The sequence below is a fragment of the Cheilinus undulatus genome, linkage group 3 (assembly GCF_018320785.1).
Source record: "Cheilinus undulatus linkage group 3, ASM1832078v1, whole genome shotgun sequence".
NCBI classification, from domain to species: domain Eukaryota; kingdom Metazoa; phylum Chordata; class Actinopteri; order Labriformes; family Labridae; genus Cheilinus; species Cheilinus undulatus.
This window is the reverse complement of record NC_054867.1, coordinates 49,352,507-49,368,318: the sequence shown is the minus strand read 5'-3', so window position 1 is coordinate 49,368,318 and position 15,812 is coordinate 49,352,507. Positions and strand designations below refer to the sequence as shown.

The 15,812-nt window shown below is 37.3% G+C and overlaps 1 protein-coding gene across 2 annotated transcripts in view; it reads left to right on the top strand.

Annotated features, from left to right (window-relative positions):
• The window catches only part of draxina (dorsal inhibitory axon guidance protein a), a 58,554-nt gene that overhangs the window by 32,359 nt on the left and 10,383 nt on the right, over positions 1–15,812 (top strand). For both annotated transcript variants that reach the window (XM_041783391.1, XM_041783390.1), the window contains exon 3: positions 13,571–13,794. In XM_041783391.1, the coding sequence (XP_041639325.1) occupies positions 13,571–13,794 (224 nt within the window). The remainder of the gene's footprint in view (positions 1–13,570; positions 13,795–15,812) is intronic.

Sequence of the window (15,812 nt, the reverse complement as noted above, 5' to 3'; positions counted from 1 at the left end):
TGTGCTCTCACTGTATGAGGAGTGATTTTTTTTTGTATCACAATTGTTTAGATTATATTTAGGAAAAAACCTTACTGCTTTGCAGGCAGAAGCTACATTTCTTTCAACCAGAATGCTAGCTAGCTAGCTGACAGGAAGTCAAGCTTAGAGAGCGGGCTGTTAGGTCGATGCAAAGTGTGGTTGAGACCGGGATTTCAGTATGGAGTTGGCCATGGATTGGCTTTTTTTTTTTTTCACTAAAATTAATCATTCTGACAAAACCACAGATTTCCCTGAACAAAACTGACTTTGCATGATGTTTGGTAAAAGATGCATATGTATATATATATATATATATATATATATATATATATATATATATATATATATATATATATATATACACTGTAAAAAATGTCCGTAGAAAATACGGCAAAAGACTGTTAAATAGCAACAGTAAAAGACCGTAAAACAAATAAACATATATTACTGTATAAAATACACAGAATTGCTGTAAATCAAGCAACAGTATGAAACATAAATTTTTACAATTAAAGTCGTAATAATTACAAAATTGTACCGTTTAAACGAAAGAAGATTGTGAAAATAAAGGAAAAATACTGTAATCTTCAAGACGGGCAATTACTCTAAAAATTACAGTAGTATTTTGTTAAAATTACAGACTTTTCTCTCATGTACATTTAAATTCACAGTAAAAATCTGTGAAAAAAATTGCAATCACATACCGTAATTTTAGCAGGGACAAGAGGTTAAAAATACTGCATGATCAGGAAAGTTCTGTAGAAAATACAGTAAAAACCTGTCAACCTGCAAAACCTGTGAACAAGCACCAATTTGTTGTTATGTTCACATTTGTTTCTCAGTGCTACACCACATGATGCTGCCTTGTGAAATAAACGGACAGTTACAGTTAATATGAAAACCTTATTGAAACAAGAATGGTACCAAAAATCATTTTGTTTGTTCTTAATTTGATGGATGAAAGTGGTCAATTATTTTAGTTTAACTGATTTATTGGAAAAGAATGATGTTAATTGCTCTCACAAAGAATGCCATTGCATCTGTAAAGCCATTCCACTTCCTTTAATGCATCTAACACAAAATACATTGATGTACTTTAACATTTCAGTCAATCTTTCAGAACTGAAATTGGATGACACATATTACCGATAGGAAATATAACAAGGTAATTGGAAAGAACTATTTTATATGTACATAAAGAGAGAGAGAGAGATACATACTGTATATATAAAATGTATATAATACAGTTGAATATATAGTATATACATTATATAAATACAATAGTTATTTTTACTGATTAAATAACTTAAACATGAATGCAAATAGAATGACAGGAAACCCTCCATAATCAGTTTTAAAAATGAATGGGAACTGTACATATAGTCTATCAAATTGATTTCTAAGGGAAAAAAAATCTTAAAAAAAAAAAAATGAAACCATGGTTTAGTTTCTGAAATTTTAATTTACTTCTCATACCTTATGTAATTTAATCTAAACTTCTCTTTACCTGTATGTGGGGTTATTTATGTCTAGAAAATACGTTTTGTTTCATGTGCCAATGCTGTATTAACTATTGGAATCTGTTCAATAAAGTTGTATCAATACAAAAAATAAATATATAAAATAATTTTGAAAAACTGTTTCCCGTCGCCATTCAACCCTGTCTACACAGGAACGTCTTCTATTCTGTCTGTACTAGAACAGCGATTTGGGTGTTTAAAAATGGAACAATTTGGAAACGAGCTCCAGAGTGAACAGTTTTCAGTCACCTCCCTCCATGTACACTAACAGTGCTGCTTTCTCGAAATGCGTTTGCGCACTGTGGTTGCAGTCAATTGCCATGCGCGAATACGGTTTCGCGCAGGCGCGGGGAAAGAAGGACCTTATACGCATGCGTGTGTGATTCGTTGGAAAATCAAACCGCCAACGGCTGCCTGGTAAACTACAGCGTTTTCGTGTCTTCTGTAGTCTCGTGTGCGCGGAAATATTTCATAAAGTTGCTGTCTGCTCGTAGAACGAGCTGCAAACGAAGATGGAATACAAAGCAGGACATTGGCGTGTATTAATTCGACGTCACCCGGAGCATCAGCCTACGAGCTATTGGTAAGGTATGTAGAACTTCTTTTGTCGTAGTGTCAAATATTTCTTGAGTTCTTTTCATTCAGTAACACCACGTGTTTATAGGTAGAAGTTAAATGGGTCAGGAGGCATTTTGTTTCAATTCCAGACCAGCCAACATTGCTGTTTGATTTGTATTTTTTGCTGTCATTTTAGCGTGGAGAACGTTCAACACTTGCTGTGTTGGGGACCATAAGTGAACCCCAAGCTCAGAGCTAACTCCGCCCACTTCAGACTTTTGAAAAATGCACAAAAAATTGGCGGTTGGGTACTGGGAACACTGGGAAGAGGGAAAGAAAAAGGACGGAGTTTTCCAGATGAGGTGGGAGTGACCGTGAGGACCGTGATGTCCTCTAGCCAAAAAGTGAGAGTCCCGCCGCAGCACTGATGCTTCAGAGCGACCTAAGGTGAAGGATTTTTCCCCTTCAGAGTCATATTCATATCTGTGTTCAGAGTCATATTCATATCTGTGTTCAGAGTCACATTCATATCTGTGTTCAGAGTCACATTCATATCTGTGTTCAGAGTCATATTCATATCTGTGTTCAGAGTCATATTCATATCTGTGTTCAGAGTCCCCTGAGGCAGGCTTTCCAGCTTATTCCTACCCCTCCATGAATATGGGCGCAACTTCCGCTCCGTTCCATCTAAATGGGACTTTGCATAGAAACGAGATGCTAAACGTGACTATTAAAGCAATTTTAATACCAAACTACATAAACTTAGACTGCTTAACCTCAAACGGGATAATATTATTATTATTTCTCTAGCCTCTACTGGAGAGTTCAAATTGATGACATTACTTTAGATAACCTACACGGGCATTTTTAGCTAACTTTATTAGCTTTATATCAGTATAAAAAGATACATTTCTAGTTTGTGGAGTTGCTGAAATTCTCATTTTACAAACTAATCCCTCTTAAATATGGGAATTATATTTATAAAATTATCCATGACTCAAGTTGCCAGCTCTTCAGTTTGGTAAATGTCAAGTTTTGTATTAAGAATTTATGATAAATTAATACTAAAAGAATCACATCCCCGATGCACTTAGACAGTGGACAGCATGTTGTGAGAGACATATTTAACTTTGTCATAATATTAGTACCATGAACATAGCAACAGGTACTGAGCATTACAGAAAATATGATTAAAAAATTTCAGCTCATTGATTTAACAAAAATGAAGCAGTATTTATTACAGCAAATATTTATTTATTTCAGAACAACCACTGTTGACACTAAATCACTTTAGTAAGCCTTTGGAAAAATCATGTTTTTGCTATTATTGTTACTGTACTGGAAGTTCCACTTCCATTCATAGCTACAGTAGACCCCCAGGAATAATGTGGTATCCACCTTATTTACTTATCTACAGCTTATAATACAAACAGTGTGAACATGTGATAACAAAAATATAAATATTTACAAATTCCAGAAGAATTCCTATTGAAACAACTGTGGTTCTTTGTTAGCGTCCATAGTTAGCTGCTGTACTAGAATACATGTATTTAATGTAGCCTACTTCCGTTTTGGCACCGGAAGTTTCGCCCATATTCACATTTGCAGTAGCAGCCCCAGGAATAAGGGGGATAGTGTGGTGGTGGACTGTGGTGGTCCTGGGCACTACCTGTTGGCTCCAGCACCTCCTAAATGCACAATGGGGATATGTGCACGTCAGTGTCATGGCACTAAAGATTTAATAGCTCACTTGATTTTTGCAGGATGCCACAAAGCTCAAGATTCAGAGAGGACAGTTGGAGGGCTGCTCAGAGGACATAAAGGGTATGGTGTTTCCCCTTCTCTCCTGTTTCGACAAAAAAGAAGACAACCTCTTTTGCCTTGTTGAAACATTCTTGCCAGATGAGGTACCGGTGGAAAGCCTGCCCCATGTATTGTTTTTTGTAGTAAGTGGATCTCAGAAACACTTTAAAGACTCATTTGGATGGTAATGGATGATTTGCTTGTAATTCTTTTCTACTTTTATCATTCTCCCAGGAGCCTCTTGCTAGGCTTCAAGGCAGCTCATGCTATGCATTGACCAGCATTGGGATCCACTCAGGAGTTCCTACAGAGGTAATAATTTTTCCTCTTTAGAGGTAGTTATATGGTATAGTGTAATGCTGGCAAAATGTTTTATATCCTTCCAGCCGTGTGCATCATATGATACAATATCAGTTATTTTTATAACTGTGTTATCGTCACCTGTAACAACTGCTATCCTGAGGAAGACGGTTCAGGACAAAAAGAGCCAAAACTAACAGACTGAAAAACAGCACATATCCCAGAGCAGTTGCAATAATAAACTAGAAAAGCACTCAGAGAGCGCAGACCTCCGCCATTAGCCCTATCTCCCAATAGTGAATAGTCCTTTAAAAATTCCTAGATCCAGACGATGATCTGGATCAGTCCCAAAATCAAATCAGTTCTTCCTTTTGCCATTTCTGACATTTCCTGGAAATTTCATCAGAATCTATCCATAACTTTTGGGTTATGTTGCCAACAAACAAACTAACAAACCCTGCCGATCACATAACCTCCTTGGCAGAGGTAATAATAATTGCACTGAATGGAACTGTGCAAAATTTCGTTGTACTTGTGTACAATGACAATAAAGATTCTGGTTCAGATTTTTAGGTTTGATAGTATCCAAATTTTCAAATTTAAAAAACAAAAAAGAAATAGATGTGCAGCATTTTTTTCTAAACCAAAACTGTTGTGAGCAGAAAAAGCGCAAGGGCAAGCAAGATGACTTACAGAGCTGTGGGATCAACACACACTCTAAGTGGAGAGGGTAGCACCAGTCACAGCTTAGTGTTGATTTTAGAAGAACATATAAACACAGCAACACCCGTCTGATAACTGCTTAACAGCTGGATCACTCTACATGTATGTCTGCATTTTGTGTCTGCTGTAGCTTCTGCCACAGAACACAAGGGATGTGACAAGACATTCAGCTCATGGGACAGGACGAGATTGGGTCCCCTCCTTTTTTGAGTGAATTCAAAAATTGGATAGTACTTTGCAATCAGTGCATACATAAGTGTTCAAAACTTCTAAGTTGACATGATTTGGTGCTTTACCTTGTCTTTCTATTTTTCCTTACTCTTTTTTAAGGTCCTGTTTCTTCTGCTAGTAGTGACTAGGACTCCATTACTTTATACTGTCTCCAGTATTCCACTCTTCTTAAAAGACGCCAGTTATCAAGGAAAAATAATGGTAAGCCTTGCACAGCATTTGTACATACCTCAATAAATTCTTTAGATTAATCTTTCTTTAAGCAACATGAAGCCATTTTATGTTTATTTTATGTAGTTTACACCAAGCACTGCATTAATCTGGTCATGTAGAAATACCCAGAATACTGCCATGCCACTGCTTTGTCCAGCTTGTTCTCAGTGTTCTGATGATCACACCATATGGGGGCCAATACAGTTTTCTGTGTGAGTCATATGTTTTCATTATGATTGATTTAAAATTCAGCGCCCATCATCTTTGTTACAGCAAAATCCTTTTGTACCCCAAAGCATTTAGGGTAAGTGTACCCATTAGGCCCACCAAAATCTAAGTTCACGTTTTTCATAGATACTAAGATGGTTTATAAACATGATCATTTGTTAGAATGAAGGATTAATCCCTCATTTGAAGGTATATTTATTTACTTATGCATATTTCAAAGAACAAATTAAAGAAATGTTATGAATAAAGTCAAAGTCTGGCATGGGCTTAATTGGTACCTAAGTACCATTTAAGCCCACGTGTGTTCCAAATAAGCCCACAACCACGTTTATTGACAGAAATTTAAAAAATTATTACATTTTTCAAGTAGTAAACATATATTAATTCAGTAACATGTTATACATGTTAAACACAATTTATTTTTGAACTTGGCTTTAATGTTTGGCTTGTAACAATGGACCACCACAAACATGACTAAGTAGGCCTAAACCTAATTTTCATTGGCTTCAGTATTTAACATTTCATTGAACATTTTATTTAATATTGACAAAATTTGATTCAATATTGACAAAATAAAAAAATGTGTTTGTTTTTAAAAGTATTAAATGACATTACAGTGAATCAACAATATCTTATTGAACTTGGATTTAATGTTTGGCTGTAACAATGATGATTTTAGGACAGTTGCTGTAATTCCTCTTTTTTGTTGGCATTTTTCTCACTATAAACAAATGATTATCCAAAATTAACTGACATAACAATTCTTCTGGTCAGTGTGTGATCTGTGATGTACTCGTGTTAATGAAGTTAGTATAACAACATCCAACACAGGATTACAGCGAAAAGCTATCAAACCTCAAAATTTCATTTTTTTCTATTGAAACACATCAGATGGGCTTAAATGGAACACACTGGGCTTAAATGGTACTACAGTGACTACCAGGAAATGAAGATACTATGTTCTCACCAAAATTAAACAAATGTGTAAAGACAGGCCTGTAGCCTACATATGCTGCAGAACTTGCCATCACAGTTATTCCTCTTCTGCCAAACTTTCTGAATTATCAAGGAATTCTTGTTCAAAGTTTTATGTAAGATTTATGTAAAATGAATCAGAAAACACTTAGTTTGTGTACTTATCATTTTTAATCATTAAGCAGTGTATCTATCAGTAGGGCTACATGTATTGACTAGTGATTAGCTCACGCTAGCTAGCTAGCATGACTCATCTTTTCACATAAAACTAAATAGTAAGAAATTACAAAAACTACCTGTTTATACACAAAAACAAATCAATAATCTCTCAAATTACATAATATGAATGTACTTAACAAGTCAGTGGCTGAAAATGGTTGAAAAGAGGTTCTTTCTGAGGGGTCCCAAAACACCAAAGTTTTGAGGCGACTTTATCTGAGCCTCCTTGAGACTGCACAAATGTAGGCGGGCCTTTTTCAATATCTACAAATGTGATTGGTGTCAAACAAAAACTGACATATAATTAAGAAATTGTGTGATTGGACAAAATAATGTATAGCATAAGACAGGCCCCTCTTTTTTTTTTTTTTAATTGACTTCAAAGTCGCAAGTGGGCTTAAATGGTGCCTGGGCTTAATGGGTAGGCTTACCCTAATACAATACAATAAAACTTTATTCATCCCCAAAGGGAAATTATATAGAAATTATATATAAAATTATATATTATATTTACATGTAAAAGCAAATTCTATATTTATTTGGGTGGTCTTACAAGTAAATATATATATAAAAAGCATAGTTTGCAAATATTTATCTTGTGGTTCAACTACCTAAAATCACAATATAACCCTTATGAATGGTTCATACCAAGGTCTTTTGCTAACACTTGTGGTTTGGGCTATTGTGTGTAGCTTTAAATCAGTGTTAATTTAAATCGACTAAAACTATGACTAAAAATGTTCATTGACAGCTTTGTTTTCCATGACAAAAACTAGACTAAGACTAACAAAAATAGATCTGTGATGACTGAAACTGACAAAAACTAAGTTTAGTGTTTGACTAGAATGTAATGTAGTTTTCGTCGGACATTCAAAATCCATGATATCTCTCCACTGTGGGTAATTCTGTCAAAAAACAACGCAGCTGTAGCTCTTCTGTCTCTCAGCTGTAGAAAGCAGGGACCCCAGGTTTGGCAGGGTGCAGAGAACATCCCACTATGACTTGGTACCAGATTTAAGCAAGACAATAAATGCTTGGACTAAAAGTAAAACCTAAAATGTGAGGACTTTTTATGGACTAAAACTAAATGGACAGAAATGACTAAAATGTGACTGAAACTAAAATTCATTTCACTTAAAGACTAAAACTAAGACTAAAATTAAAAATATCTGCCAGAATTAAAACTGCTTTAAATAATGACATCAATTCAAATTTATGTTTAGTTTTTACAGCAATAGCTATGTCACTTTTTTGTGTGGGTCCATATCTTCTTGGATATTTGAAGGAGGGGGGAGCTCAGTGGATACAAGCCTGGGCACCACAGCTCTAAACTATAAAGGAAAAGCAAATTGCAATTAATATGTCATAACTGTCTCATTATAATCAATAACGGAAAAAGTAATTGGCTGTTGTTAGGTGATTGCTGACTTAATAGCTGGCATTTGTGGGTACATTTGCGTTTCTTCACCATATTCTATTATAGAAATGATCTGTATGTACTGTACACACTGTTTATTTTATTCTGTTGTGCTGATTGTAAGCATGGCTTATTAGAGCCTAGTTTTCTCAAATTTACATCTGTGTAGGCATTAAACTGAAGCACTGAATCACTCTAACTCTTCTTTTTATATGTACTTCCTGCAGAGAGGATGGAGCCAGTCCAAAGTAGAACACCTGATGAACTGTGCTCGAGTCTTCAAGAAGATGAAGTTTCTTGGCCATGTGAAGCTTCCCAAGTGGAAGGCCTTCTTCAGTCAAGACTGGACTCATTACTCTTGAATCATTTAGGGGCAAGTGACTTTGTTTCATCTTCATGCATTACACCAAGGACTACCTGTCATACATATGGACACAAGCTTTTTCTTCCAAGATCTAAACTGCTTTGTGAGTATACAGACAAGTTATCAGATGTGTTGAAAGGTTTTTTTATTGCAAACATATAACTGCAGAGTTTCTTATTGTTTATCAGAGAGCTTGAATCTTTTGTTAAAAGTAGGAGTATTAGGGCACTACTGCAAAAATCTAGCAAATTAACTGAAATTTCACATGTTTTGTACTGTATTTTTTACAGTAAATATCTGGCAACCACAGCTGCTTGTAATTTACCGTAAAATTTGAAGTAAGGCAGTATTAAGCTACTACTGTAAAATCTGCAAACATCAGCTGTAATTTCTCATGTTTTGTCCTGTATTTTTTACGGTAAATTTCTGGTAACCACAGCTGCCAGTAATTTACTGTAAAATTTAAAGTTGGGCAGTATTTTGCTACTACCGTAAAATCTGCAAACATCAGCTGTAATTTCTCATGTTTTGTCCTGTATTTTTTACAGTAAATTTCTGGTAACCACAGCTGCCAGTAATTTACTGTAAAATTTAAGTAGTTACAATAAAATACCGTTAAACATTATACGGGTCTACTGTTTTTATTACTGAGATAGATTGTATTTAGGTTTACAGGATTTCTGGTGTTTTTAAAGTAATTTACCGTAAACAGGTTTGTTTCATTATCGTTATTTTTACAGCCAATCCCTGTAGAAAATGTTGTAATAGAGCTGTAATTTCTACATCAAATTACAGTAAGTTGTACAGCAAATTACCGTAAATATGGTTACAGTATAACTGTTATTTTTACAGCAAATCCTTGTATAAACGGTTACAGTGTTGTATTTTTTTAACAGAAATTTACAGTTAAAAAAAAAACAGGTTTGAACTGTAATATTTACAGTTGTAGAATGAAAACACCGTTTTTTCTCATACATTCTCACCGTAATTTTTACAGTAAATCTCTGGTAACCACAGCTGCCAGCGTTTTACCGTAAATTTAACGGAATTTTTTTTACAGTGTATACACACATACATTAGGGCTGTCAAAATTAACGCGTTAACGCGGATAATCCATCATCATGATTAATCTGATAAAAATTTAAACTCAATTATCCCATCTACAGCGCAGATTGACTCAAAATCCCTGAAACTTCTCTGGCAACGCATTTTGGGCAGTTTGTCCAAGTAGGGTTACCGTCAAGCATGCCGCCATGCATGTGCATGTGGGCCGTTGATCCAGTAGTGACCAACCAACACGATATGGAAGACGCTAAACAGCATGTTGGCCCTCTCGATGGGAAATTTGAGTACAAAAAAACCCCCCCAAGACGGAACAGTCGACCGACATAAAGTATTTTGCATATTCTGCAGGAAGGAGTTTTCTTTTCACCGAAGCACTTCCAGCTTAAATACCACATTAGTGCGAAGCACACGTTCGACAGGGATTCTGCTAGCACTTTGGCTAACACATCGCCAAGCTTGCAAAATGAAACGTGATTAGTATAGATTAAAAATGAATGTTATTTAATCATGATTAATTGAAATTAATCCACAGCAACTCTGTGATTATTCTGATTAAAAATTGTAACAGTTTGACAGCACTAATATATATATATATATATATATATATATATATATGTTTTTTTTTTTTTTTTTTTTTTTTTTTTTTTTACCAAAGAGAAGCTTTGCCTATCCAAACAGTGTGGCATAAAGATCCTCTCTTTATCCTGGGTGTATTTCATAACAACAAACAAGGAAAAAAACCACTACCATTGTTCACATGAGGAGCAACACATCATTACTGTTAGCTGGTCCACTGGTAGGACTACTTCCTTTTATGATAGGTGGGGGACGCACATCAAACAGGCATACCTGCTTTTGTCATGATTTCAAACCATCTGACAGTTTGCAAGAAAAAATGCTCTGAATTTGTGTAGTGTGAGTTTGCATTTAAATCCACTAATGCCTCTGTCAGCTCTAGAATCATGTGCAAAGGTCCGTCACTGCCAGGGTGTGATTTAGCAGATATGAGCTTATTTACATCCTATAATAGCTACTCCCTTCAAACACTAAGAACCTCAATCTTTGAATGTAAAGATATCCCAACAATAATCATCTGTGCTCTCACCATTGCATTTTTTTAAACATACACACAACTTTTAACCTGAACATAATTAATTAATACATGCATGCAAATCTGTACAACAACGTTAATCCTGATTCTAAACTTTATAAAGTTGAACAGTAACCTCTTTTCATACACAAAGACTTCATGGTAACTCCAGATGATGAAAAGGTTTTTATGTGACGTGTTTTTGAACGATTAAAAGTCCCTGAGGAAACTGCTGACACCGAGGTCTGTGGTTAGCAGGATATCTCAATAAATCAGGCTTTTGAAAAGGTGATTTAATTGTTGTTGAATGTTCTATTCCCTCGATTCAAAGCTTTGAGAACCACAAATTAGGTCCTGCCCAGTGTTCAAGTACTGAAAAGACAGAAAGTAAGGTAGACTAATATTCCAGACCCTGAACAGATGAACAAAAAACCCTTACCGGGAGCTCGTATTTGACGTCAGAAACAGTGGTTGTCTTAACTCTCTCATCAAGGCCTCTGAAGATTTGTATTATATCAGAGAATCTTCCTGAGTTTTCAAAGTGTCCAAATCAACCACAAAACTTTTTTATAATAAACTAATGATTGGATTTAGGACATAAGTCATATTTAACAGCGACAGTGCTGTGTCGAGGTCGTGCTAACAAAATTTGACGCATTACATCTTTTATCTAAGCAGCTACTCTCTTTGTTCAGAGTTTATCTTTTAGAGGACCTTTTAAAGGAAGACAGCCAAGAGAGTTGGCAGCAGGGACAAGTCAAATATTTCATAGCACAGTTTTTGTGAAGATGTGCCTGGTTATTTGTCTCTATATGTCTGCCCTGCGACTGACTAGTGACCAGTCCATGGTGCGCCCTGATTCTCACCCAATGACTGCTCCAGCTCCAGACCCCTGCAACCCTAAACCAGATGAGCGTTAATGGATAAAGGGATTGAATGCCTGTGGAGATGCAGCCCAAAGTGTTTAAAGATGCGAGACTTTCAACACAGAAAACAATGATAAGCAAACTGAATATCAATGCAATCAATAAAAACCAACAATCACATCTCTTGGATTAAAGAAACATTTGTTCTTAATTTTAAGTAGTCGTTCTCAGCTCCGGTAAACCTCATCAGCTTTTCTGACTGGTCCAGTCCTGATCTTCATCATAGCCTAAGCACCAAATCCTCATGGCCTAGTCCATGTGTATACAGGAGGTTTTGCAAACGCAGGTTTCCTCCTCTGTTTTAAAAGGTGATTCTGTCCACACACGCTACGTTCTCAAAAACATCTTTGTCTACATAAAAAATCAGAAACGCACTGTCATGTGCTGTTAAGTGCTCACCATGTCAGCAGTCGTCTGTCCATTGTGTGGGCGAGCAGCTCCCTCAGAGACAGCAACCATGTCCTTGACATGTCAACATTTTCTGTCCTCTGTAATGGCCTTTTCATTTTCAAGGTGTCCCACCGGCCTGAACCAGTTCTAACGTTGGCCGAGGGCTTGTTCTTCAGAGTGTTGTATGAAGCAGTAGTGACCTTCAGGCGTCTCTGTTCATCAACATAGTGAAAAGGCAACTCAGTGTGTAAGTGTGAGCTTGTCTAAAGTCTAAAAGCTGTTTCAGATGTTCAACTACATGTTTGGATATTTTAGCAAGACTTCAGAAGTCAAGAGCTGTCATTGTAAAGAAAATCCAAACGTATGAGGTAAAATAGAAAAAACTCCAGAGGCAGTTAGATTGATCACAACAGTTTTAAGAGCTCATCAAATGATTAGTTATGTATTCCATCCATCCATGCATCCAATCATCCATCCATCCATGCATCCATCTTTTGAAACTACAATACCGATCTTTGCATCTAATTATATTACAAGGTCTAAACGCTTATTTCTGGAGAATTTTCCAAGATTGTCAGTTTGTCTTCAGAACTTTCACTGGTTATTGCCTCTGCTTCTATGTTGACTTACATGTTCTCTGCTTCCATCGGTCATGTCTAGTTTGCATCTTGCATCTGCATCACATACATTTTTGAGGACGTGCACAGGCAAAATGTCAAACCGACACAGATTAAACAAGGCAGCAATGGTGTATCTGCTAATGCGTAGTTCACAGTGAGGATATCTGCAGCCTAAGTGAGACCTGCTGTGTAAAAAGCACCATGAAGGGTGCTGAGTTGTTAATGCAGGTGCTCATATACTGGGGCTACAGACCTCAGCACAATGGTTGCAGGTTTAAACCACAATCCTGCAGCATGTTTAGTGCATGTCTTTCCTTACTCTTGCTTCCCATAGTTCCTGTCTTTCTTAAGCTTTACCATTAGAGGCAGAAAAGTCCATAAAAACATTTACCACTGAGTCCTAACCCTTATATGCACGAATTTAGGGAGAATGTTCCTTGACATCAGTGGTGGAGATGGAGATTGTGACACTTGGATGGATAACTTGTCCTGAAATGCTCAGAAATTTGGAAATTCAAGCAACCACAGCAGTAAATCAACCAGGAAAAATCTGACTGAGGGAAGAAGAGCATTTGATGCAATCTAAAGCTCAAGATCAGCAGTTAAATGGAGTGAAGGAGAGCTTTAGTTACAGCTGAGAGCTGTAGCTAAGAAACTAATGGTCACTTTAAAGAAGATGTTTTCTTAAGTTTAGATAAAAGGATCCCTCAGTTTATGTTGACAGCACATTGAAAGCTTTTTTAATGCTTTTTATTTACACGACCTTTCCCTTTTTTATCAGTGCTATTCAAAAGGTTTGATAACATCATATTTTTCAACTGAAATGGCAAACTGGTTCCATATACAAGGAAATTATGTCATAATCCACTATCTAAGGCCTGAGTATCTTCTCTTTTTGTCCTTCCAGGCTTCCTTCCTGAGCCTGAGCTGAGTTCTGCGTTCAGGGACAGGGATCTGTTTGATGATCCTCCCTCCTCCTCTTCTTCTGCCGACTCCCTCTCCCTCATCGTGACCCCGCCCAGCGAATACCCCTCCCCCATCGCCGCCGTCTTTGGCTCCGGCTCCTCCATGGTAACCACGGTGATGAACGAGCATCCCCCAACGCTGCCCCCGGCCTCCACCAAACCCCAGGTAACCCTGAAAAAGGCGCGAGCGCTTTATTAAAGGCCGTGCGTCTGTTATGCCTCAGTGTGATGCCAGTGTGCAGGGGAAATAGAGCGAAAATGGGCCCCATTACTGCCGTTACCACGCCGCCGCAAACCTCATAGCTCATCTGGTAAAATGATGGCGTGAACCTGAGAGCTGATGAAAAATATCCTCCAGCGGGGCCAGGCCGGCACGCTCTGGGTCACAGTTTATGTGATGAATATGGCTGTGTACTGTGGATTAAAACTACACCTCTGGGATCAAAACCACACAGTTCAGAGTTTGCAGTCCATTTTCTATAACTAGCTTCCTGTTCCTTTATTAGAGACCACGGCAGATCAAAATGAATGTGACCACAGAGAGTCCTGTTTTGTGTTTGGCTGAAAAAATCTGCAGGAGTGCGAGGGGCTCTGCTCGCCACCTGTCACATCCAGCCAGCATGACTCTCAGTCAGTACGCTCAAACAGAGGATCACACGTGTTTTTCCAAGCTGTCTTTTTCATCTTAGAAACGATACACATGTAAGACAAGATGGTTCCTGATGTCAGCAGCGGTTGAGCTAGTGCCAACTCCGTGAAAGCTTTCACATGGACAGCTGCTGAAACAAACACACAACAGCTTGTTGGGCGTGCGATGTCTGACAGGATCAGTGACACCGTTTGATTTGATTGGCTGTTGTTTTCTTTAGGAATGGTTCTCTACTGAACAATACAAAAGCTGCTAGATGAAAAGAATCTCATTAGAGTTGTTTTATTGATGACTTCCTTTAGAAAGGATTGTTAAGTTGAACCAAATGTGACCTAAACCAGGAGAACAAAAGCTCTGAGTGCTCAAACCAATACTGTTATGATGGTTACAGTTAAAACACAAGAATCTGCAGCAAAAAAAAGCCTCAAATAAAACTCTCAACCAAGTATCTGGTCTTCACCCATTGTGCCCATTGATCAGGAGTAGGATGGCTATTGGAAGGACTCCTAAAGGACAGCTGTCATATTTGCCAGCTTTACAAAGTGGCCCTAGACTGGGTCAAGTACAGGTACATCTCCAAACATAAGAATATCAGGAAAATGTACCCTAATTCCAAAATTAAACTTCCATTTATTCCAGATGCATCACACACAACCTGAATATTTGAAGACTTTTTAAAATCTTGTTGATTATGGCTTTTAAGCTCATACAAATCAAAACTCCATCCATCCATCCTTGCTGCTCTTGTTGAAGTGCTGCCGTGAGCTGTCGGGGGTTCAGTGCTTTGCTCAAGGGCACTTTGATAGTGCTTGGGGAGTGAACTGGCACCCCTCCAGGTACCAGGCCAAAGTCCAGATACAGTTCGACCAGGACTTGAACTGGCGACCCTCTGATTTCAAGACCAAGTCCTTACAGACTGAGCTACTGCCACCCCCAAAAGCAACAAAAATGTCAAAACAGTGGCAAGAATGGGCAAAAAGTGACGTAATTGAATAAAGTGGCAGGATGAAATGAAACAAATGAACCTAAGGTGGTGAAACTGTCGCAAAGATGGGCAAATAGTGGCTAAAATAGGCATAATGCGGCAAAATGGGTTAAAAATGGCAAAAAGAAGTGGTAAACATGGGCGAAAAGGGGCAAAAAATGGGAGGGACTGCAATAATGGGTTAAAACTGGCAGAAATGGTCAAAAAAGCCACAAAAACTGTTTTGCAAAGGTAAAACATGGTCAAGAATGTGCAAAAGTAACATAATTTGGAAAAGAAATGGCAGACCTAAATGAAATAGATGAGTATAAGGTGGCGAAACACTGGCAAAAATGGGCAAAAGTTGCTAACATGGACATAGTGTAATAAAAATGGGCTAAATTGGGTGAAAAGTGGCGAAATAGTTGCAAAAAAAGTGTTGTTAAAGGGCATAAAAGAAAAAAAAATGGGTGTAATGTGGCGAAAATTGACAAAAATCAGCAAAAACAGGTTTGAAATGGCAAAACAGTGGCAAGAATGGGCAAAAAGTGGCTAACATCAACAAAACTTG